This window comes from Fringilla coelebs (assembly GCF_963513975.1).
Source record: "Fringilla coelebs genome assembly, chromosome: 1".
NCBI classification, from domain to species: domain Eukaryota; kingdom Metazoa; phylum Chordata; class Aves; order Passeriformes; family Fringillidae; genus Fringilla; species Fringilla coelebs.
This window is the reverse complement of record NC_140028.1, coordinates 33,314,231-33,337,569: the sequence shown is the minus strand read 5'-3', so window position 1 is coordinate 33,337,569 and position 23,339 is coordinate 33,314,231. Positions and strand designations below refer to the sequence as shown.

The 23,339-nt window shown below is 38.2% G+C and overlaps 1 protein-coding gene across 1 annotated transcript; it reads right to left on the bottom strand.

Moving 5' to 3' along the window:
- Positions 1-4,046: 4,046 nt before the first annotated feature.
- On the bottom strand, positions 4,047-21,078 carry LOC311152096 (ATPase family AAA domain-containing protein 2-like; the record flags this gene model as incomplete). The annotated part of the gene is made up of 18 exons (XM_084202914.1): positions 4,047-4,085; positions 5,528-5,656; positions 7,694-7,818; positions 8,529-8,819; positions 9,501-9,623; positions 10,025-10,184; positions 11,374-11,570; positions 11,727-11,862; positions 13,088-13,273; positions 14,727-14,907; positions 15,381-15,486; positions 16,094-16,408; positions 16,827-16,917; positions 18,103-18,262; positions 18,609-18,697; positions 19,307-19,481; positions 20,723-20,838; positions 21,025-21,078. 18 exons carry the CDS (start codon positions 21,076-21,078, stop codon positions 4,047-4,049), a joined length of 2,673 nt encoding a protein of 890 aa, XP_084059040.1.
- Between the last annotated feature and the right edge of the window lie 2,261 nt (positions 21,079-23,339).

Here is a 23,339-nt window from a genome sequence, read left to right as displayed (position 1 = left end):
CAACAAGATGCTCTTTAAGGTCCCTTCCAATCCAAGCATTCTATGATCTTAGCCAAGGAGAATTCCATGTAATTTCATCAGGAGTTTTGCATAAAGGCTTTCAGAGCATGTCCCTGGTTAAAACAAGAGACATGGAGTAAAGACAAAATATGAGAAGTATTTGCTTCTGGTAGCAAACAAGGTGGACCACAGACAGTGCTACACAGCATTCCAACTTACCTTTCCTCTTTCTAGGGGTGTCCCAGACACAAGGGCAACACAATGGTTTGACATTCAGTGATGTGAATGTGCCACTGAACATGGCTGGTGATACTGTAGTAACTACACTGTCTTTAACTGAAATCTCATATGGAGTTCTTCAGCTGGGACAGAAAAAACACCTATCAGTTCCTTTTCCACACATGAATTAATCTCAGCAAAGGGGAGGATACCCTGCTGAGTTCAGAAAATTGAATACTGTAATACATTTGTCTCTAAAACTGCATTACATTAACTAAGAATACTGCAGCCTTTATTCTTTCATACATATATTAGCTTAATGAGCCATTAAAATGTCTAGCATTTAAAGCATATAAAAAGATCTATAGTTTGAGTTTCAGAAGTCATACAAATATCTTACAAATGCCAATAGTACTCTCAACAGGAGAAATTTAGCCTTTCATTTATTTTTAAATTGTTCTTTCATTTTATTCCATAACATGCATTTATTTACAAGGCAGTAGAAGGCAGTTGAAATCTTTAATACTGAATCAAGAAATCTAAGTTAGAAAAAGAAAAATGGGAACATATATGTCTGGTGATACCCTGCTCCTAATCAGGTCCCAGGAAATTAGACTAATTTTCTCTTTTACTTTCTCTATTCGAGTAATCAGAAAATTCTTCCCTTCCCACTGATCAAAGTTCCATAAGGAAATCTGTCCCCTTGGAAGAAACAATATCCAGAAAGGGGCCATATGCTTTAGTAGAGACCTCCAGATCTCCCAAGGAAGCTATTGAAATACAGAAATGTTGCGTTTGGACCTCACCATGGGAATACCCTGGCACTCACATGAATGTGACAAGGGAGTCATTGATTCAGCCTTGCCACTTTTGTAAAGTCCAAACAGTTTGAAACCACAGCAGATGCATGCCCAGAGGACTAAGGAAAGACAGAACACAGTTTCAGAACTATAACTATTTTCTATTGCAGACCAGCCTCACCCATGTCTTTTTGCCTTCCCATAAGTTTACTGGATCTAATCACTTCTGTATTATTGGCTCAGGAACAACAGCCATAAATCTGTGAAATGTCTACGTGGTATTATCCTTGCATAATCTTGGCATACTTGTAAATAAAATCCTTCACCAAATGGAAATTTACTGCCAGTAGTTTCTAGGCAGATGTGATTTTCCAAAATCTGTTATTTTACTCAGTATTCTACCAGAAGCCTAGTCTGTCCTGTATTTCTATATATGATTAATAATTTCAGTAATGTCATTTTAAAAGAACCTTTGAGTTCTGTTACTTCAATTTTTCCATCATTCTATATCTCATAACTATTGCCATTGACTAATATGAAAAGGTAATTACAGCAGAGCAGCATTTTAGCTGATGCTAAAATATACACATATATCAAGAGTATTCAACAATTTCCTTCCCCTTTGTTCAAAAATAACTGCATATAATACTATATAACCTCTATTATAGCTAAATGTATGTTTCATGGTGGTGAGAATTTTAATATATCTCATTCTAAAGTTTACTGGTTCAACTTGTGTTCAGCACTGCTAGCAAGATTAAAAAAAATAAGAACTTGGGCTGTCATACTTAGGAGGAATTACAGTTTGTGAGCCAAGAAGTAGCTCTGTCATGCAACAAAAGACTGTAATTCAACACACCTGAAAAATCTCAGCAGCTTTGAAAGTGTGCCTTTTAGGCAGAAAAGACAGCTAAAGGGCTAAACTGGACTAATAATGCAAAAACTTTTATAAGGGACCTTGGAGTTCTCAATGGATGACTTCTTTTTTCCACCTTCCTAGCTTCTCTGATAAGTACTTTTTAATAGGATTCTTAATTCTACTTGAGACAATATGGAAATAATATAGAAGACCAATTCATGCAGATATGTAAAAGCAAAGGAAGCCTTCAGAACAAGGAAATTAAACCACTGCAATTTCTAGTGTTTAGGGGAGAAAAAAAACAATGGAGAATGTCTGGGGAGGACTGAAACTCTTGAGATGCTAGAACACATTCCAAAACACATTTGCAGCAACAGTGCAAAATAGTGATAAGTGATGTAAACAGTAGTAAAAAATTACATTGGATCTCAGCATATTTTCCAAGATATATATAAAAAATTTACTTAATCTAACACTGCTGCAGACTAAAAACTTTATGTGTGCTGAAGAAGCTCTGCATTCCAGCACAGAGTTCTGTCAGGCCTATTTAAAGTCAAGTTCAGACCACCCATGTGCTATACTCATATCCTTCATTTCTCCTTATCTATTTCCTTCTAAAGGCCAGAAGAGAATTGTTTAAAAATGAGTTTATGCTATGTTAATAGTTAATACTTGCTTGATAAGCACGCAAAAGCTTAATTCTCAATAGGCACAAGCAGAGAGAACGTGTATATACCATATCTATGCATATATATTCACACACATACATATATGCAGTTGGCCACACATTCCGTGGAATGGTTTGGATTGGAAAGGACCTTAAATATCATCTACTTCCAATATCCCTGTGCTGGCCACCTGCAAGGCAGCAGTGTGGTCCCATCCTGCCCATGCCTGCACCACTGCTGTTGGTAAGGGCTGCTGGGGGACAAGGACGGGGCAAGTGAGTGCTCCCCTCACCCCCTGTGAGGTGACAGGGTAGCCAGAGTCACAAGCAGGAGTGGCATCCTCTGCCAGCCTGTGCCACAGCTGGGAGGCTGATCTCAGGACTGGCCTCTCACGGAATCACAGAATATTCTGACTTGGAAGGGACTCACAAGGATCATCAAGTCCAACTCCCAGCCTTGGACAAGACAGCCCCAAGAACTCCACCACACGTGTGAGAGCATTATCCAAACTCTTCTTGAACTTTGTCAGGCTTGGTGCTGTGACCACTTCCATGGGGAGCTCATTCCAGTTCCCAACCACCCTTTGGGTGGAGAACTTTTTTCTAATATCCAACCTAAACCTCCCCTGACACAGCCTCAGACCATTCCCTTAGGTCCTGCCACTGGTCAACAAGAGGAGAGATCAGTGCCTGCCCCTCCTCTTCCCCTCATGAGGGCACTGTAGACTGAAGTGAGGTCACCCCTCAGGCTCCTCCAGGCTGAACAGACCAAGTGACCTCAGCTGCTCCTCAAACAGCTTTCCTTGGAGGCCCTTCACCATTTTGGTTGCCCTTCTCTGGACACTCTGTAATAATTTAATGTCTTTTTTATATTGAGGAGCTCAACACTGCTCCAGTGCAGGGCAGAGTGGGACAATCCCCTCCCTTGCCTGGCTGGCCATGCTGTGCCTGATGCACCCCAGGACATGCTTGGCCCTCCTGGCTTCCAGGGCACTGCTGACTCAGATTCAACCATCAACCAGGACCCCCAGGTCCTTTTCTGTAGCACTACTTTCCAGCATCTCATTCTCCAGTCTGTACACACAGCCAAGGTTGCTGTGTCCAAGGTGCAGAACCCAGAGTATCCCAGCTCACTGCTCTTCACTAGAAATTAGAGGAAGAAGTTAAAGGAAAAATAAAATCAGTTCCCACATCTTACAGTGAAGAAAATATTTGGAAGCTTTGTGACAATATCAGGAGTCAGAATCAGGATCCTCTAGAAGAATTTCATGATGTTTCCATGGAAAGTAAACATTGTTGTCTTGAAAGGGGCTCTTTCACCCAGTGTGCAAGGAGATGATCCATGGTCATAGTGGAGGTTATGTCTGGCTTCCTTCATATGGTAAAAGATGTTTCTTTCTTCTATTCTTCTGTTCTTAGTTGCTGCAATTACTGAGACATTAAACATAATTTTTCCATTTGGGAGAAGTACATCAAGATTAGAATATACTGAAGTCAAGTGTCACAGATAACTTAACATTGCAATTTCTTTCTTCATTGCCTAGCAAGAAAAAAAAGACAAATTAGGACTCACAGTGTGGATGCAAGCAAGAGAACCTTGTTTGCTTCTTCATCAAAAGAATCAAGAGTCTGTTAATACTTACAATTGTTAGTAATGTTTAGCCAATACATGTTTAGCCAATACATGTGCTAACATCTTTCTAGACCTGTTAGCTTCAAACAAATCCTTAGGCATCCAAAATACAGAGCAGGCTAGAGAGACTGGAAGAATCTGTATAATGGGACTATGGATCTTTATCAATGATAGTTTCAACAATGAGAAAAGAAGCAGTTCACAAAGAGCTGCTCCTAAAAGCTGGAACTGTTCTTTTCTGCATTCTGATTAAGTACTTCTTAAAGTCTCTCTCTTTATGTACAGCTAAGGTTGCTCCTGATCAACTCAGGCAGGTACTCTGAAGAGGAGATTTTTTTTGGTTAAGGTAGAAGTAGAAAACAAACCAAAAAATCAAGTCCAGTCACAAAAGATCAAAAGTACTGAGAGCACATAAACAGGTCCCTATTCACACCAAACCACATCATTATGCTAGATGAGAGAAAGGTGGGTGCATTTTTCATGACAATCAGAGCAGAGTCTGCTCTAACTCTTTATCAGCTGTGGAAGATGAGGTTGAGATGACTAGGGCCAAAGAGAACAGGCTTGCTCAATTTTTTAAGGCAGACTGAAATTTTATCTATTCTCAGGCACAAGGGTCTTGAAAGACAAATGAATTCAAGGGCCTTGAAGCTGAAGATTGAATATCCAACCTATCTTATAGACCTGAATACTGGGAATGCCCAATTGGGACCATGGGTGACTGTGGAAGATTTCTGTCCAGTTCTGACAACTCAGAAATCCTCTCTTAGAGGCAAAGATTAGAGAATTTCACTCATTAGCAAACTATCATAGGCAGAAAACTCCCCATTTGTCAAATTAAAGATGCTTGGGCCATGCTAGTTAAAAATAAAATCTGGCGAGACTAGGAAAAAGTCTCAAGTTCTTGTTATGCTTTATACTTAATTTCTTTTCAAGAATCGAATGACTACTATATAAGCATTACCACAAGTGCCTGCCTGCAAGGGGGGAAAGAGGAAGTGACACACTGAGAAATGTACCCTCCTTTCACAACCTCCCACCCCTGAAAGGCTTCTGGAGAAGACTGTTGACAGACTGAGGTTAACTGGTTTGAGAGCCCTGAGTGGGTGGATCCATTGCCTTCAAGCCTTTTCCTGCTGAAACTGCCAAAAATTATGCTACTTACAACAAAGGTTTTGCAATATGGATAAATGTCTTCCAGACTGAAATGAAAGCCTTGAGAGACAGGCAACTGAGCTGTACAGAGTAATGCCAAATAAGCATGATGTTCACAGTGCACCCACATACACAGCATGCACACACATGTATAATAGCATGTAGCACAAAGGGCTGCAAGACAAAAGATTTACCTTTACTAACTCAGTTTTGTCATCGTCCTCCCGATGTCGGTAAATGCACTGGCTAAGAAGAGCATATAGTCTTTCCATGCGAGATATACTGACATTCTCAGTTGCCACAATGACCAAATCCAGCACTTGCTGAAGCAAAAAAAAAATGGAAACTGCAATTCAGAATAGCACAAGATACATCCTACTTTCTAATACTGTTAAATAGAAGTGGCACTTCATAAAACTGATTAAGTATCTCAAAAGATTTAATTGGAGGAAGCAAATGAATATTCCACATGTCAGAGACATAGCTTGCGTTTCAGACAGGATTTTCTTACTCATCACTATATGACATCAGTGATCATAAGTGAGATTCAACTGCTTCTAGAGCAGCAGGGAATGACACGATCCACTTTGTCACAGAGTAGCTGCCTCAGGGAAGTCATGGTTGCATTTCATTAGAAAGGTAATACAGGGCCCTAGAAAATGTGTCTTCAGAAACAAGCCCACAGATCTTCCAGACAGAGCTGTACCAGATGGAAACAGAAGCATCCTTAGGTGCTCATCTCTACCCATTAGCTGAATCTGTACTGTGACTAACAACAGCCAGCTCCTACTGTTCAACTCAAGAGTGGATGAACTAGCAGAGAAGTCTGTAGGAAATTACTAATCTCTCACACAGTTCCTTGTGTTACCAAAGACGTGAATGTGGTAATCTGGGGAAAGCAACACTAACAAGCTTGCAGCAGCACTGCTGGGGCTGTTCCGTAGCTGTGTGTTGTTGGAGGCTGTACAGATGTATCTGAAGAGAGCAGCCACACCAAATAAAAATATTACAGCCTCACAACTGCTTGCCATCAGACTCAGCCTCCCTTAGATCAGCTACTGGAAGATTTGAATTCTTCACCTAATATCTAGCAAATAAGTGAACATACATCCAAAACAAACCCCCAAGAAAATAAACAAAATCAACTAAACAAAAACCCCATACAAAACCAAGCAGATCCATTTTGGAGTGGCTCTCTGCTACAAGCAGTGAGTTCCAGTAACACCCATGTTAAGGAAACAAATCTTCTAAAAGATGTGTTTCATGACTGTAGCTCTCTCCTCACAGCTGAAACACATATGAGCAGAAACACCAGTGAGGGCTCTACCCTACCACTTCTCCAGTCAGTAGGCAATAATTTCAGATTACATGCCATTAGCATCCTGATTCTAGAAAAAACTATGTAGCTTTTTTAAATATACAAGCAGGCATGAACAACACAACCATCTGAAATTTGCTTCCTTAGGAAGCCATCTTGGAAAGTTAATTTAACCTCTACAGTTCAGATCAACACTTAAATATGTGATAGAAATTATGCTGGTGAGCCCTTTTACTGAAGGAGACTTTCTCCCCACACAAGGGAAACAACCAAGTAATACTTCCTTTATCTCATCACAGCAGGTAAACAGCAGCTTCCTCTGCTTTGACTAACCTCCAGAAATTCAACCTAGTAATGTCCTCAATTTTTCTTGTGGATATATCCCCTGAAGGACAGGTCATTCTTCTACCCTCTCCAGTTCATGCAAAAGAACCTCTTTTTCCCTCTGCAGTTAGGCCCATGTTTGATCCTTTCCCTGACTATACTTTAGGGTATACAACAACTTCAACAGAGAACTAGAAAAACCATGTAACTGTATGGATGCAAAATTCTAGCACTGAATTTTGAAAGCATTTGAGAAAAGCAGATATTAGTATTTTATCCAGGATGATCTTTTGATCAACCTTCTAATTTCAGGTTTAAAGTCATCACTGCTAAAAATCAAGGTCCTTTTGCAGGTCCTAATTAATGAAAGCATGCAAACAGCAAACCAAAGTACCCATCTCCGTAGTCCATCATAAAAACTGCTAACCAACAGCAGCAGCAGGTTGACAGTGAGCTAACTTAAAATTTAACAAATGCTTTTACATTGAGAATTAAGAAGAGAACAGTCTCCTAAAATACAGTTCACCAAAAGCAAAACCAGCCATCAACACCAGCTCTGGAAACAACAGTCATTACAGGCTGAATTATTTCACAAGCTGTATATCCCTCTCAGTAATTATTTGAATTGGCATTGGTTAGCAAGTGACTTAATTGACAACCATAGAGGTAGCCAGAAAACATCCTACTTCAGTATCAACAAAATTGAAATTAGACTTACTCTGAGTTCAGAATAATCCACAGACACTCCCTGTGTGTGAGTTTTCTTTGCTTCCCCACCACATACTTGCAATTGCTCATCCACCTGAGAATGTCCCACCCAAGTTGTATGATGCAGTTGTGAATCTGGAATTACACAAATTTTTGAAATCAAGATTTCTCTCTATCTGGAATACAGTATCAGTGAAGTATCCTGTACCTGGAAAAGACTAGCTCTCTGCAATAACAGAGACAGAATTGTTATTATTTTTATTTACAGAGAAATGCTTGACTTATATCCTTCTAGTGCTGTTCCCTAAAAACTAGGGACTCAGAAATGAAAAAAAAAGCACTAGAGAAAAAAGGCAGGGTAAAACTAAGAAAAAAATATTCATGCTGGCACTACAGCACTGCACAGTAAACCTGAAGTTAAAAAAACCAAACATGGTCTAAAAGAGTAGTATTTTAGGTTAGGAAACACATCTACACATCTTACATGTCAAACATTAGGACATAATTCTTCTATTCCACAGGGGTCTCTGGGCCCACACTGTTTTAAGTACAGCAGTACAGTTTACACTTAGGCTGCTCATTACTGTGAAGATATTTGTACAAGTTGGTACCATTTGGAAAACAAACTGTAGAATCAAAAAAAACCCTGCCATCATAAAAAACCATGGCTGTGGCCAATGTAACTACAATGTAACCGTCATTATACAAGGAATACTTTGTGTTGATTCAAGAGAGACACAAAAGAAGTAACAGAATGAAATTCAAGAAGGCTAAAACCTAATAAATAGTATAACCCTCGTCAAGAACAAAAAGGAGATAAATTACCTGTTTGACCTTTCACTTACCACTTGAACCTGCATCTTCAACAGTTCTGGCTATTTGGCAGTCCAGCATTTCACTCTCCTCTCTTAGGTCTGAACATTCAGGAAACATGACACTCTTTTCTTCAGCAAGGGATTTAGCCACAAGGGTCACTCTCTCACTTTCATTTTCTGTCCCATTTTTCTGTTGTCCTTGAAGTACATTTTCATGTTCTTCCATAGGACTGTCCTGGGAGGATACAAACTGAACATTCTCCCTCTTTACTGAGATACTTGAAGAATCTTCCTTCATTTTGCATTTTCTTTTTGACTTATCTGCAAAGAGATGCAAAAAAAAAAAGTAATCCAAAACATCCCCAAAGCAGTTCTTCAAAACGCAGCAGCAACATCTTGCAAGGAAAATAACCACAGGAGCTTCAGTACCATCTCCCTACATGTGTCTAGAGAAAAAAGGTTGCAAGTTAATGAGATCAGTTCTCTATTAGATACATTATAGGCAGAGAAGGGAAAAACACTTTTTTGTGTAACTGCAAACTAGCTGAATATTCGAAACAGACACAGACAATGTTTTGAACTTCAAGATGTAAGTGCCATTAAATGTCAGTTGGGCCATCAAGGCCAGGCTCTTACAAAGTCATGCAGCCAGGGCATTCAATTTCATAACTATACTGAATGAATGAACTCAGGATCTACCCTACAATTTGAAGCAGTGTAATTAAAAATTCAATGCCTCTGGCATGAAGAACCAAGCATCACAGGAACCTGCTTTTAGGCCACAGGAACAGAGAAGGTAGCAGCGACTTTAGCACCTTCTCCAAGAAATTCTAAATAAAATGCAACTTGCCATTAGAGCAGGAATGTTCACAGGCACTGGGGCCATCTTCCATTTCTCATGACACTTTGGGTTTCTTACACCCGCAGAGCAAAGAATTGGGTCTTGTATGGCTGGTTACAAAGCAGGAGAAGTCTTAAAATCCTGAGCATCAAAATACGTACCTCTTTCCTTACGAGAGTCTTTAATTTTTTGGCAGCGTTGCTCGAAACCTTCATCCATTTCATTCCTCACTATGGAATATGCAGTATCACTCAAAGTACAAGCTTTGTGCCTCAGGAGATGATCTGAAATTTTAGAGCCAGAACTGAGCATTTTCTACCAGTCAATGAAACTCTTTATTTTGGTTAATTAGAATGACTTTTTATTTTTTCATATGCAGCTTCTGAAAGGTTATCTCAGTCTGTATTTTCAGCATAAAACCAGAAAAGTTATTATTTAAGAAAAAGTACTAATTACCAATTAGCATATCTATCACAATTGCATACCCAAACAATATATCTAATACTAAAGCATTTACAACCTGGCAAGAAATGCTCTCTGGGGTAGTTTAATATTGTCTAATGGGGTTCTTTAAAATTATCTGATACCGTATCCACTGTGGGATTACTAAACTTCCACAGACAAAATCCATCAGTTTATATATCTGAAATTTTTTTCAAATTAGGGATAAAAAATATACCCATACCTGCAGGCCCTTTATTTGGTTTGTATTCTAAAGCATTGCTACAGATTAGATCAATGTCCTTTAGAAAATCTCTTGCGGTTAAGTACTGGTGCATGTCAATCTTGGAGAGAACCGTCAAGAGGTCCATGGGCTGTTTAATGGTGTCCTTGTAATTGGTTGCCTACAAATTAAATATGCATGCTCAGAGATTTAAGCTACAAAAATTAATGACTTTCATAAAGTCAAATAAAGGACTTCATAAAAGCCCCAAATATTTCCAACACCCTCAAAGATACAGAAAATAACCAGCTTCTTGAAAACGGAAAAGGTGTTTCAGGTGTCTTTGAAGAGACAGACCAGGAGAGGGGGGAAAAAGAAGCAGGGGGGTCAGAAGCATGTGTGGAGCAGAGAGGGGAACTGGCAGGATGCATTTCACTTTCTTTCAGAAAATCACAGCAGAGAAACCTCTCTCAGTAATGTCACCTTGGATTCTCTTTGTTGCTGGCAGCAAGAAAAAAACTGCAGGATTTGTACCTTTGAAGCGCCTGTCCTAAGCATCTACTCTAGAATGAGATAACTGGACCCAGAGCTTAAAAGGGGCCTAACAACTAGTTTAGATGGGGACATCTATATGTTTATAGGTTATTCACATCTTGGAAACTACAAGGAAAGAAAGTGAGTAGATGCTTAGGGGAATGAGACTTTGCTGAAATGTGCAGCTATCTTAAAACTACAACTGACTTTGAAGTACATGCCCCTGGCATAGACTTATTCAATAAATTCAATGGGAAGTGTATGGGAGCAAGAAAAAACCTGCAGCCCTTACGGTTGATTATATACTGAGAAAAGCCTCAGATGAAACTGGAATAGTATCTGCAAATTTATTTGACAAACTGCTGCTTCTACTCCTGTTCTCACAGAAACTATTTAATCAAAGAGCTTTAGACTTTATTAAAACAGCCTGTCAGGTACTTTTTGTAAATATACAGTGATCTCTCTGCTTTTTAGCACTGTAACATACCTATGTATCCAAACCTTTCCATGGGCAAATTGTGTTGGCATTTGGTGTAACTGGCACTTGGACTAGATCATCCTTGTAGATCCCTTATAACTGAAATATTCTAAAGTTTTAAAGACCCTTTAGAAAGAACATAGGGCTTTCAGTGAATACTCAAATAATAAACATTTGAGAGTCTCAAGGAGTCAACTAAAAACAAAATTCACTTCCTTTCTTCTTAGAAAATCAGAATAGTATGGTCCTAGCATGAAATATAAACCTTCCTAGAAAGAGCACAAGAACACCAAGAAATATAAACACAGAGAAATTATGAATACACACATTTATAATGGTATTATAAGTCAATACTAACCTCCTCTGAGACAATGGGCTTTGTGAATGCTTTGAAACGTTTGTCGATGACAAGTCTTTGAGCCACATCTCTTAAGTAAATCCTGAGTTCACGCAACGTATCCTCTTCCTGCTCTTCCAACTGTCTTATTTCTTCCTCTGTCAGCTTTCGAGGCTTAGGTGGTGGGGCTACAGGCAGCACTTCCAAAGGCTGGCAAGCTTAATTGAATCAGAAAGTTGAAGTTAATTGCTGGTACTCATATACAAGCACATGAAAAATGATTGATAGAAAATTATCACCCAAGCAAATACTGTATTTACTGTTAGCCTAGTTTTGTACGTAGCAAAGTTTTGTATGTAGAACATCCTCCTCACTTGTGTTGTTTTTTAATGCAGGAGGTTGAGCAGCTTGCTTCATAACTAAGTCCTCAAAAAAACGTCTTCTCTCAGCACAGGTCGGACGTGGGATTCTGAAAACTTCTTCGTATTCATTATTAAACAATGCTTTTACCTAAGGCATGAAGAGAAAATATACTTCAGTTATACGAGGCCATGCAAACTTCTTATATTCTGTTCCAAAAAATGAGTACCTCTCTGAACTAAACTGAATACTTATCTGGATAAGACTATAAATTAACAGTTATCTTTGTGGTGTTAAAAGACTAGGTTTTTACAGCATGGCAATTTAAAGTGCCTTCTCTAAGGATCACATTCTAGATTTTAAGCTCCATGAAGAAACTGAATGATAAACAACTGAGAAAGGAGTGACTGGGGATTCACCATCCCCAAGGCTGCTTATTTTCCATTTATGTGCCTTGCTGTCCTTTGGCTTGAATCTTTATGGCAGCTACAGAGGGAAAATGGCAAGGCTCAGAGGACAAGCGCTGGCTCTTTTGTAAGGTGTTTGGGCTTTCTCTGATTTTATTTTTAACTACTTTAAGTGAAGTGTCTCAATTTGAATACTTTCAAGTTGTATTCCATTTTTCTATTTTTACTACCACAAATTATTGAAGAGATTTTAATCCTTATTTTAGAAGGCACTTATTAACAGTATGAAAACTTCTGTTACTGAAACAAAGTAATCTGAGCAACACTTTCACATTTTGAACACCTTCCTTTAACGGGCAGTCTCACATGTCTACAACACTTAGCATGTCTTCTTAAAGAATTTTGTTAAAAAATACACCTAAAAATTTATTTCCAAGTTGCTTAAACAGAAACTGAAACTTAGCTTTCTAATGTCTTGAGTTTTCACCCAGATGAAGGAAATAATTTTTTTTAAACTAACTTAGATTTTAAATTACATTCCATCAATAACAGTGTGACCTCTGTATTTTTTCAGCAAAAATACATCTGACTTTTCAGTAAAAACGTTTTCAGAAAAACAGTCTTTCTTTCCTAGCTACTTTTCAAGCACCACACTCTTCCCTAAGGACAGACTGAACCACCTTGAAGCCTCCGAAACCATTGCTAGAAGCAAGTCCATACATCTGTCTAAAAATCTTGAGTATGTGAGAAGGGAGAAAAAGCTGGATCAAAGTCAATTTTTACTCAGAAAACACCAGGCAAATGCTTTCAGCATTATTTTGTCTAAGCAAGATTTAAGGGACTGGGTTTGGATACTTGAGTAACAACTATGAATTTGCTTAAGAATAGCACATAACTCTAATGCTTCAGGGAGTTATAAATTAACAAGAAATTGAGTAACAAAGGAAGAAAAGTATCGACTGAAATACCTCTTCTGGGAGATCTCTCAGTTGTACATCAGATGTTGCAAGGAATAAAACTGGAGTAAACCTTGGGATGTTCTGCAGCAGGGTTGTAAAAACAGATCTCAGCGTAGTTCCAATAGTGTCCCACCATGAAGGGATTTGTGGGACATATACGATACTCGGTGCTGATCTCTGAGCCTCTCGCATCAACTGGCAAAATGAAAGCTTGGATAAAAAAACTACATCATGTAGAAGAGACTACTAGATAACTAACTACTAAATAACTACCAATCAGTCAAACTACCTTATGAAATAAGAGGTATAAACACAGATGTGAAGACAAATTGATAAATGACTCCTTAATAATCAGGTAAAATTTTCACTTTGACTCAAACATAGACATTTCTGTGCAGACAGAAACAGACCAGAATCTCAGTCTGATTTCAAAACTACTTAGGTACAAAATAACTTTAAAGAGCCTAAGAACTCAGCCAATGTAGTGGTGTACCTGAAAAAACCCCAAAGCTAACACTTTGGCAAGGTGTATTTGCCTGGAGAAATCATTGCACAACTGCAGCTAAAGCATTTTCAGTTCAGAAGGGACACACACCCAATTCAGATTGAAGCACAGTCTGAACAAACAAAGGCCTGTGTGAAAAGATGAGGGCTAACACAGCACAAGATGCCTGGCTATAATTCATAGCCTCAAGCACATTTTATAAGAGGTGACCAGTCCTTAGACTATCAGAAGAGCTAAATCACTCACTGCTTCTCATTACCAAAGGTGGGCTTTGGAAAAACACAAGCCACTGCCTACAGATGGCACCTCAATCACAGAAGAAAACATGCATGTACTGCATGAGGGAAGTGGAACAGTCCTTTCACACAACAAACTTCTCCATGCACCATTTCAGACTAACAATCTGAAAAAGACTTGCTCCTCCTATGTGACAAATGAGTATCCAGTCACGTAATGTGTCTGTCTTAACTTGTATAGTTCTCAAATGCTGTTACTAGAGATCAAAATATTTTAATACAGTGATGCCAAAAAACAAAGTGGATTTACTGCTCAAAAGTAAAAAGCAAAACAACACTAAACTGCTTATATTTCCTTTTCCTAGTTAATGAAAACTCAACACCATACAAATCCAAGTATTTCATAATTTTTAACACTTTTGCTGCATTTACTGCAGCATTAAAGGCTGAATATGTTAAAAAAAACCCTAAAAACCCCAAAAAATTCTTTGCCTCCAAACGTTGGCTGCCTTACAAACACAATTTAAAAAGAGGCTACAGAATGTGCATTGACATGCTATCAGGTCAATGCAGAGCCATCTACTGGTAGCACAGACTCTTAGGAAGCAACAAAAACAACTTTCTAAATCCCACATGAGACCAGCAGGATTTATTGCCACAGAGAGGGGTTTATTAGCAGCAATTCCCATCTTCCTGAGCTTCTAGTAATATTCTCCCTGTTACATTTCAAATGAATAACACGGCTATGTATAAAATCCTTACATGGTATTCCATCAGAAAAGTGGATTTTCAGACAAAAGTAAACAAAACAGTGCATTTAAATCAGGTCACTTATATTGACAATGACTTTTGCTTACTTCACTAGTTTGTACACTAATCCTATGAGACTAATGAGAAAAAAAGCTACCTGTACACATGTTTCATCTGGTAATGCGCTAGCAAACAAAGTTGGTGTATCTAATGTATAAATTGGAAACTTTTCTAGGGAATGTATTACTGCAGCTGCCAAATCAGAAGCTTGCCCAGATCCTGGCTCTTCAATTAGTAAGAAGCGTGGCCTGTAAGATGTTGGTTGGTCACGAGGATTTCTACAGCAATAAGTAGAAAACAAGTTTAAAAATGAGTGATGACTAGGAAAACAGACATTAAAGTTTTTTCCTACGTACTTTGTTTTATATATACTCTCCCTGTTACACAAAATAATAAGCTGGTCCGTGAACAGGAAAACTATCAAAGCCTACTTTCTCACAAACTGGTACTCTGCCTCTGCTAGAAATCCTGCCAGCCCCCAGCACATCTGCTTCTCTTTTGGCTGGGTTAAGTAACAGCTCTTAAATCCCAGAGTGCGACTATCCAGCCAAATACCCCCACAACAGTACAGTTTGACGGGTCAGGGCAGTGTACTCAGAACAGGAGTAACAGCTGAACCTTCACACTAACGTCTGGCAAATATTGATCACCCCACACACACACTCAACTCCTTCATCGAGCATCCCTAACACCAAAGCAGTTTACACACTCAGCTGTCTAAAAAACAGAGCCACAACAGGGACAAACGTACCTGCTGAAAGTGTGGAATTCTGCCTTCTTGTGATCACACGTTTTATGAGCCAGCTTCTCTTCAGAGATTGATGGTGATTCCTCATCACTATCAATCACATAATTTCCTAAAATAGAATTTAAAGAGAAGAGAGGGTTGTTAACTTTTTTGCATAGTCCATCTCTGTCTTGCATTAATACACCTTCAAAATCGGTGCTGGAAAACACTTCTCTTGTGTTTCATCATTCAAATGCTATTTCCTGAAGAGTTCATTCTACCACAAATCAAAGGAAAATGCACAAGTCTCTACAAAGCTGTCCTATGTCCCATGATTTGCATCGGGTATTATCTCTCTGTTGACAAAAACTTGTGAGTTTTTCTCCTTGGAATAAAGATGGTTCAGAACAACTTATGTAGCTCCCAGACATCTGAAAAACATTTCTCCTGCTTTAAGCATTTATTTGAAAAGAGGTGCTAATAATTTAAAGCTTAGATTCCTCTCTGCAAGCAATAAATGTGATGTTAGCACCTGTCAGAAACAGGGTCCTCCAGCAGAGAATGCATAGTTCTTGACTGCTTCTGCATGTCACTCACAGCTCCCACCCAGCGTTGTGCACACACAAATTATAAAATCGTGCTGCTAGAACAGCTAAATACATTTGTGTATGTTGATTGCACAGATCACAAGCTTTTGCTCTGGCAGATTTTTAAACAAGTGGATGCAGATGTTCTACCTCGCTGTTGGTCCTTCTTTAGTGCAAGCTCAGCGTGGGGAAATACTCTCTGCAAGGTTTGTAAAATCCTTTCCAGTGTGTCTTCTAACAGTGGCTTTGAAATAGCTGATAGTGCTTGCCCAGGGGAAGGCACAACCCTCCGTGAAGCTGGAACAGTCTTCTGCATGGCCATAGAAAAATCATTTGCTTTTATTTGAATTGAATCCATGTTTATCTGCAGTCTCTGTCTGCTTTCATATAGCTGAGGATAGCGATGCCGCAAAGCGCAGAGACCAGTTTCGGCACATAAAGCTTTAATATCAGCACCACAGTATCCTATTAAACAGAACAGGAATCAAGTGTTATGCCAATCTCAGACAAAACAGAATTCAAGGCCAGTACTTCTAAAGGGCTACACTGAAAGACTTTGTATGCAGCCAAAAATTACCAGGCTAAGAGACAATTTAAAGAGTTACTGCATCGCAGACAAGTTCTGTTCTATGGCTCACAGCCTAATATCTTGCACTCAGGCAGCAGCCTGCTGCTCAAAACTTTGTTCCTGGGAAAGATGTCGCAAACCCCTTCAATGTTCTGAGAGACAAAAAGAAAATTGAAAGCAGTGTCTAAATTTGCTCCCATGCCAAGTGCCTCCTTATTGCCTCTCTCTGCCACAGGAGCTTGAGTATTGCCTGCCACAAGCTCAGGTTCCCTTGGACTCAAGTCACATGTAGTAACCCACAGTTTTCAAACTCACCAACACATTCTTCAGCCAGCTCTTCAAGTAAGTTGTCTGATGGCTTCGGCTTCCAGTCTCGTGTGTGAATTTTGAAAATTTCTTTTCTTGCCTGGAAGCAGTTGCATTTCAGTTTGCCCTAAGCTTTCTCTTAAAAAAACAATGACCCACAAAACCCACAACACAAACCCATAAAATCTCTTATACCAATACAAATACTTTTCTTATCTGCTAAACCTTTTAGTATTTTAAAAGTCAATTATTAATACACTGTCTGCTTCTTCAAGCAGGAAATTTACTAATTCTGAACTTGTTACATTGAACTCTTGAGGAGGGCTGCAGTAAAGTAAAAGGCATTTTTATTGTCCATAAAAGTGAGTTTTCTCAAGTGTGAGACCCAATGATTCTGAAGAAAAAAATCATTGTAAAATACTTATCTGTGGTATTTTCATCAAAGAAAATTCTCTCAAATTAAGTAAAATTTCATGAAACTTTTAGAACACAGATTAATTATGGCAGATTCCTAGAACTCTATCACAGTAGAAAATCATGTATTGGATCTTTTTAATGGCCCCTCATCTCTTGTTCCTGAGAGTAGATGAAAACTGGAGCAAAGTATTTTACTAGCTTTCAATCCAATAAGCCTTTTTATCCTTTTTTAAGAAGTGATAGGAAATATCAGAGATAGCCAGTGAGAAAACACAAAAAGAGGTCTCCAGTTTTGCACGCTATCTGCCCCCTTTTAATATTTTTTGGTTTCTGATTACCCATTTTTATATTGCTTTACTATTGCCATTGAACTAGAAGCTTCCCAAGCCCTGCACCTGTGCAGCATCCCTCACATCTTTGTCCAAGTCCCAGTCAATAACTTCCAGTAAGATCCCAACATACTTAATTTGCTTTAGCATCAGCCTTGATTAAAGTTTTTGTTACCAAGGAGGCATTCTCTCACCCTTTCTTTTACTTTCAAGATGCTAGAGGGGTAGTTTATAACTAATTAATGTACCCATTTTTTCTTAAACATTTCAGTTACTATTAGCATCCCATTTTCTTCACCAGTCACAGAGAAACCAAAACTAAGTAGAGGATTAACTACTTGTTGAAATCACCGGAATCATATATATTCAGAGCCAGGTCTGCCCTGTATACTACAATGTAATTTCTCCAAAACCCCTTTTTGTCTCCCTATAGCTTTTGTCCAAACTGTACACTACAGATGGAAACTTGCCCTGCTGCACAATGCTGCCTTATCACAGGGATTTGCCACTGAAGCACAAGGTTGAGAGGAAGTTCTGACCTCTTTGTTTGGCAAGTTGAAGCGGAATTCTCGTTCAAAGCGCCCAGGCCTTCGCAAAGCAGGATCTATGGAATCCAGCCTGTTGGTGGCTCCTATCACCACAACCTCTCCTCTGCTGGCTAAGCCATCCATAAGTGCCAGAAGTGTCCCCACAATAGAGCTAACAGAAAAATACAATTTTTGTTCACCAGCTTAGTAAATTTTGTTCAGTTACACATAACCTTGTCCAAGGAGCACTCAAAAAGGACAAGTTTTTATTGATGAGATGCTGTTTAGCAAAATATTCATTTTAAGTCATAATAAAACACAGGTAAGGTAACACAGATATCAAGCTGATATCAAGCTCAGCAAACTGTTTTCAATTACTGTTTAAAAATCTCTGAGATTCATTTGCACAGAATTACTAATTTTCAGGAAAAATGAATATGTCACTTGAAGTTAAATAAGTCGCCATCTTTTTTCACAAAGATCAAGCAGCTTCTATGTAGATAAAAAACATATCCTACCTATGAATTTGGTCTTGTTTATTGGACCGTACAGGAGCCAGAGCATCAATCTCGTCAAAGAAAATAATTGAAGGTCGCATCTCATAGGCCTACAATGAAAACACAGGAATATTGACATCAGGAAAACAGCCCTATTTGAAAGAGAAAATGCATGAAAAACATCATGGTTGGAAAGGCACTAACTAAATTTTTCAGACTCTGTTAACAGAACTAACAGAGTAAAATGGCCTGAGTAACCAAAGACAGCAGCCTATATCAGCTCAAGGAGACTGGGTGACAAGAAACAAACCACATCAGTAATTTTTACATCTACGTGCAACCACAAGAACAGAAACAGGACTTAGTTAAGTTACAGGTTCTGCAAGCAACCCTCTTTTATCTGTTTAAATGACCATGCTTTCAGCCTGCATCTCTTTCCCTCTGCTCTTAAGCCTCCACCTCTTACTTCTTGAAACATTTTTTGTGACTTTTTGGGAGGTTCTTGAGTTTGTTGTTTTGGGGAGAGGGGTGTGGTTAGGGTGGTGCTTTTATTATTTCCTTTACTAACCTTTCCCAATACATCTCAAGATTTCAAACCCCTGAAACTTCACTGAAAAAGGAAACAGTGGCAATCTCATTTCAGTGAAAGGAGCTGACAAAACACATAGACCATAGAAATTTAATTCCAACTCAGAACACTTGCCACCTTTCAACCTTACCTGCTCAAATAATACACGAAGCTGTCGTTCAGATTCTCCTATCCATTTACTCAGGCACTCAGCACCTTTTCTCATAAAAAAGGTCACTCTCATGTCACCTTGACTGCATTCATTAGCAAGTGCACGAGCAAGCAGTGTCTTTCCTGTCCCCGGTGGACCATAGAATAGACAGCCTCTGCAATTAAAAAAATTTTTTTTAAAAAGTCACATAAGAAAAAACATCATGGAAAAGCACCTATTACAAACCCCATCCTTAAAACACCCAACTCTGCTCTTCTAAAAAAACACCCCATGGAAAAGATAGCAGTAACAGCTGAAATATGAGAAAAGTCAAAAACTTTCCTGCACAGTTCTCCAAGGCAGCAAACAAAATCAGTAAAGAGGATAATGAGGAAATAATACCAAACATTGACAAAAGCTTGCAGCATCCCAAAAGGACACTTTCAAAACTTCTGACAATTCAGCAGGGGTGGCTGTAGCCAAACAAGAACAAACTTCCAATGGAAAATCTGAGACTCGCCTAACTTAGGAATCATCAGTTCATTTTTCAACGATGCACTCCATATTCATTCTTGTTTCCACATAAGTCAAGATTTTATAGTAAAACATTTGATTCTCCTTTAAAAAGCTTTGAATTACTGGCATTGGCTTCCCTTTGTTGGCGATAAAGGAAGAAGTATTCTAAAGCTGGAAAGATATTCTGCATTTCTGCATTTACATCAACTAGAAAAGCCAATACACTGCTGCTTCAAAAAATTATTTCAATAAGGAAATTAATAAAGAAACAAAGCCCAGAAATATTTTCTTTCTATTTTGAAATTCTTTTAAAGTTACTAAAGGCAAAGAATTTTAGGTCCTAGTTCAATATGCCATGACTGAGTTTTGTTGACCAAGAATATAAAGCTAACAATTAAAGCACTGGTCTTTCTATTTAACACAGAAGCCACGTAGCTCTGTAAAAAGAGGACAGATTCTTATTTTAGCTCACGTACAACAAACACCGCAAGTTTCTAATTGCATATCCTATCAGTTGCAAAAGTGATACTTGGGAACTTGAAAAAAAAAAGTTGGTGGCAGAGACAAGTGGACTTTCACTAAACAAACATTTGACTTCGAGTAGAAAGTATTCCTGCTTACAAACAAATCAAGTCCACTCCCATTTAGAGCTTTAAAGAAAAAATTCCCAACTCTGCCTTTGAAAGGCAAGACACTTTGAAAGCATGGTCTCACCGCACAGTAAATCTTTGGACCTATATATATACTGGATTCTACCAATTTTTTTAAAATTATTTTTTACTATGGTTGAAAAAAATTAACTGCTGAGAATTTGAAAGTGTGAAACCTATTGATGCCCCAGCTGAATTCTCCTGAAAATAGGTAAATTAGAACTTAAGAGTTTTAAACAGTGTCTGTTACCTTGGAGGTTCAATTTTCAATCTCTCAAAGATTTCGGGATAAAGCAATGGAAAAATGACCATCTCTTTTAAAGATGAAATGTGGTCAGAAAGACCACCCACGCCATCAAACTGTACCTAAAGATGAAGTCAACAGAACACATTTTATATGTTAAAGAAAGCTGCAGCCTTGATAAGATTCCAGGAGAAGCTGGATTGCTTGAGAGAAAACTGTAAACCAAGGGAGTTATAGATGGCCCATTAATGGAAGCTTTCATAAATACTGCAAATGTCTCACTGCCACAATGAATCAAAAATACTTACTGAACCATCTATTTGCATTTGTTCCATGCCAGCCAGACTTCCTCCAGTTTTCATGGTATCCTTGTCAACTCCTATTGAGGCACACTTCTGAAAGCTGACCAGAGGAGATCTGATTTGAATTGAGGAAAAAAAGGTGCTTTCTAACTTACAATGCAGATAGAAGATTTTTGATTTTCTAATGACAACAAGTGAATGCAGAAGACCTTATAAATCAGCATGAACTTCCTAAATAGGTAAATACTCATTCCAATGTTTTACATTTAATGGTTATGAGTAGAAAAAGGAAAATGGTCACTCCAGACATTACACTGAGTTAATTATTTTAACAATACCAAGGAATATCCAAGCCAGTTAACACAGCACATATAGGAATACAAGCTTAGAACAATTATTCCATATGTGGAGAGCATGAACTGACCTCTATTATCATGATGGAAGAATTCCTCCCCTTCCCAAACACACTGACATCTTACATCTTTCAAATACTTTTAGCTTCTACCTTCAAAAAGTTACCACCCAGGAGAACACTTATTTCAGTAGGTGTTAACATTAGAAAGGCTGCCCACAACTCCTGGGTTTTCCTGAGGACTTTGGAATGTGTGTACCAGAAAATACACATCTGAAATATGTCAGTCTGAAAACTCATTTGTTAGACTGTTATTAAGTTAATATTTCTATAACATTTGTTGAGTAATAAAATCTATTTCCCCTATTTTCTCTTATTGTGGTTTTCGCTTTGAAAAAACAACAGCAAAACACAGCAGCAGTGAAGTTTTACATAAGGAAAATACATCAAAGTGTGTATCTCTACATTTCCTCCCATTCCCACCTGGAAATCAAATTCCTTATTAAAAGCCAATCCTAAAAATCCAGTTTTAGAGACTCCAATTACAGTTGTCAATACCAACAGGTATGACAATTTTGAAAAGGTACAAGTGGAAGATGGCAACACTTCATCGTTAGGCATATGCAAAGTCCTCCCAGGAACACTCCTCCCTCCCCTATTCACTAATTTCATTAACCTCCTTAAATTTTTCTTCTTCTTCTTTATTTCAAAATCCTCACTATCGTCAGAAGAGGAAAAGGAATCACTGCTGAGGACGCCATATCTCTGTCTGCAAACATTCAAACAAATAAAAAATTAAAATGCACTCCAAGTAATAGCAAAATTTAAGTGAATACTATCTCCAAGTTTACTTTCAATTCTACAAAGTTTTCAGATCATTGAAAATTTTATCTGATTTCAAAGTACATTATGTGATTTTCCTTGTGACAGCAATATTTGATTTTTCTTAGGAAAGTAAAATGTATCACTAGTGTGCAAAGAAGTTTCTTAATCAAGTTACTCCTTTTGTCCACTCTCTCTCACACACAAATCGAGTTTTACTTAGCATTATGTAGCCACTCCGTGAAACATCAACATTTTAAACTTATTTTAAAATTTGACTTCAAAACCCCTTCCTTCCATGATTTCTGCTTTCAATGATACTAAACAAAGTGTTCTGATCTAGCAAGGGAAGGCACTCTCCGTGCTCTGTTTAAATGGTTTGATACCCCTTTGTCATTACTACTGAAAGTCACAACTTAGATTTTAATTTAATATTTTTCTGGTTTAAGGATAGTTTCATACAGAAACATGAACTGATTCCAAAGAGACATCAGAATCAGTGTTTGAGTGATTTAAAACAAAAAATCCATTAAAACTTCCATGCAGGCTCTCCCTCTAACTAAATTGTCTTTGGTTTTAAGAAAATAACTTTCATCTCTCAAGATTAAATAGTCTAAGGTTTTCAGAGGGAGATTCTGGCTTCAGTTACAGAACAAATTAATTTCAGTTACACAATCTCCGCCACAACCCTCATCATCACCTTATCAGTGACCATAAATACTGCATTTTCAAATAAGATCTGATGGTTAGTAAAAAGAATGGCACCCACTGCCAGTGTTTTTTTTCTTTATATTCTCAGACTACCACAGTAATAATAATACTAATTATCTTATTTGCCACCTTTCCAAAACCCCTTGAAAGCATTATTGAGTCATGTGACAGCACTATCGAGACAGAAAAACTATCACTTAACCATATACAAACCTTTTGTTCCCTTTGCATGAATCTCTCTCTGAGACAAATGAAGATTGGATTGAAGAATCTGTCTCACATCTTCTAGGTGCTGTTGAAAGCCAAGAATTTAGAATAATGTCACAAACAAGTTCAGATAAAGTAGGATAATCAAAGAGGCAGAAAAGAGGATGTGTATCACCCATCTTTAAGTTCAGGGGAAGTTTCAAGACAGGCAGGGCTTAATCAATGCACA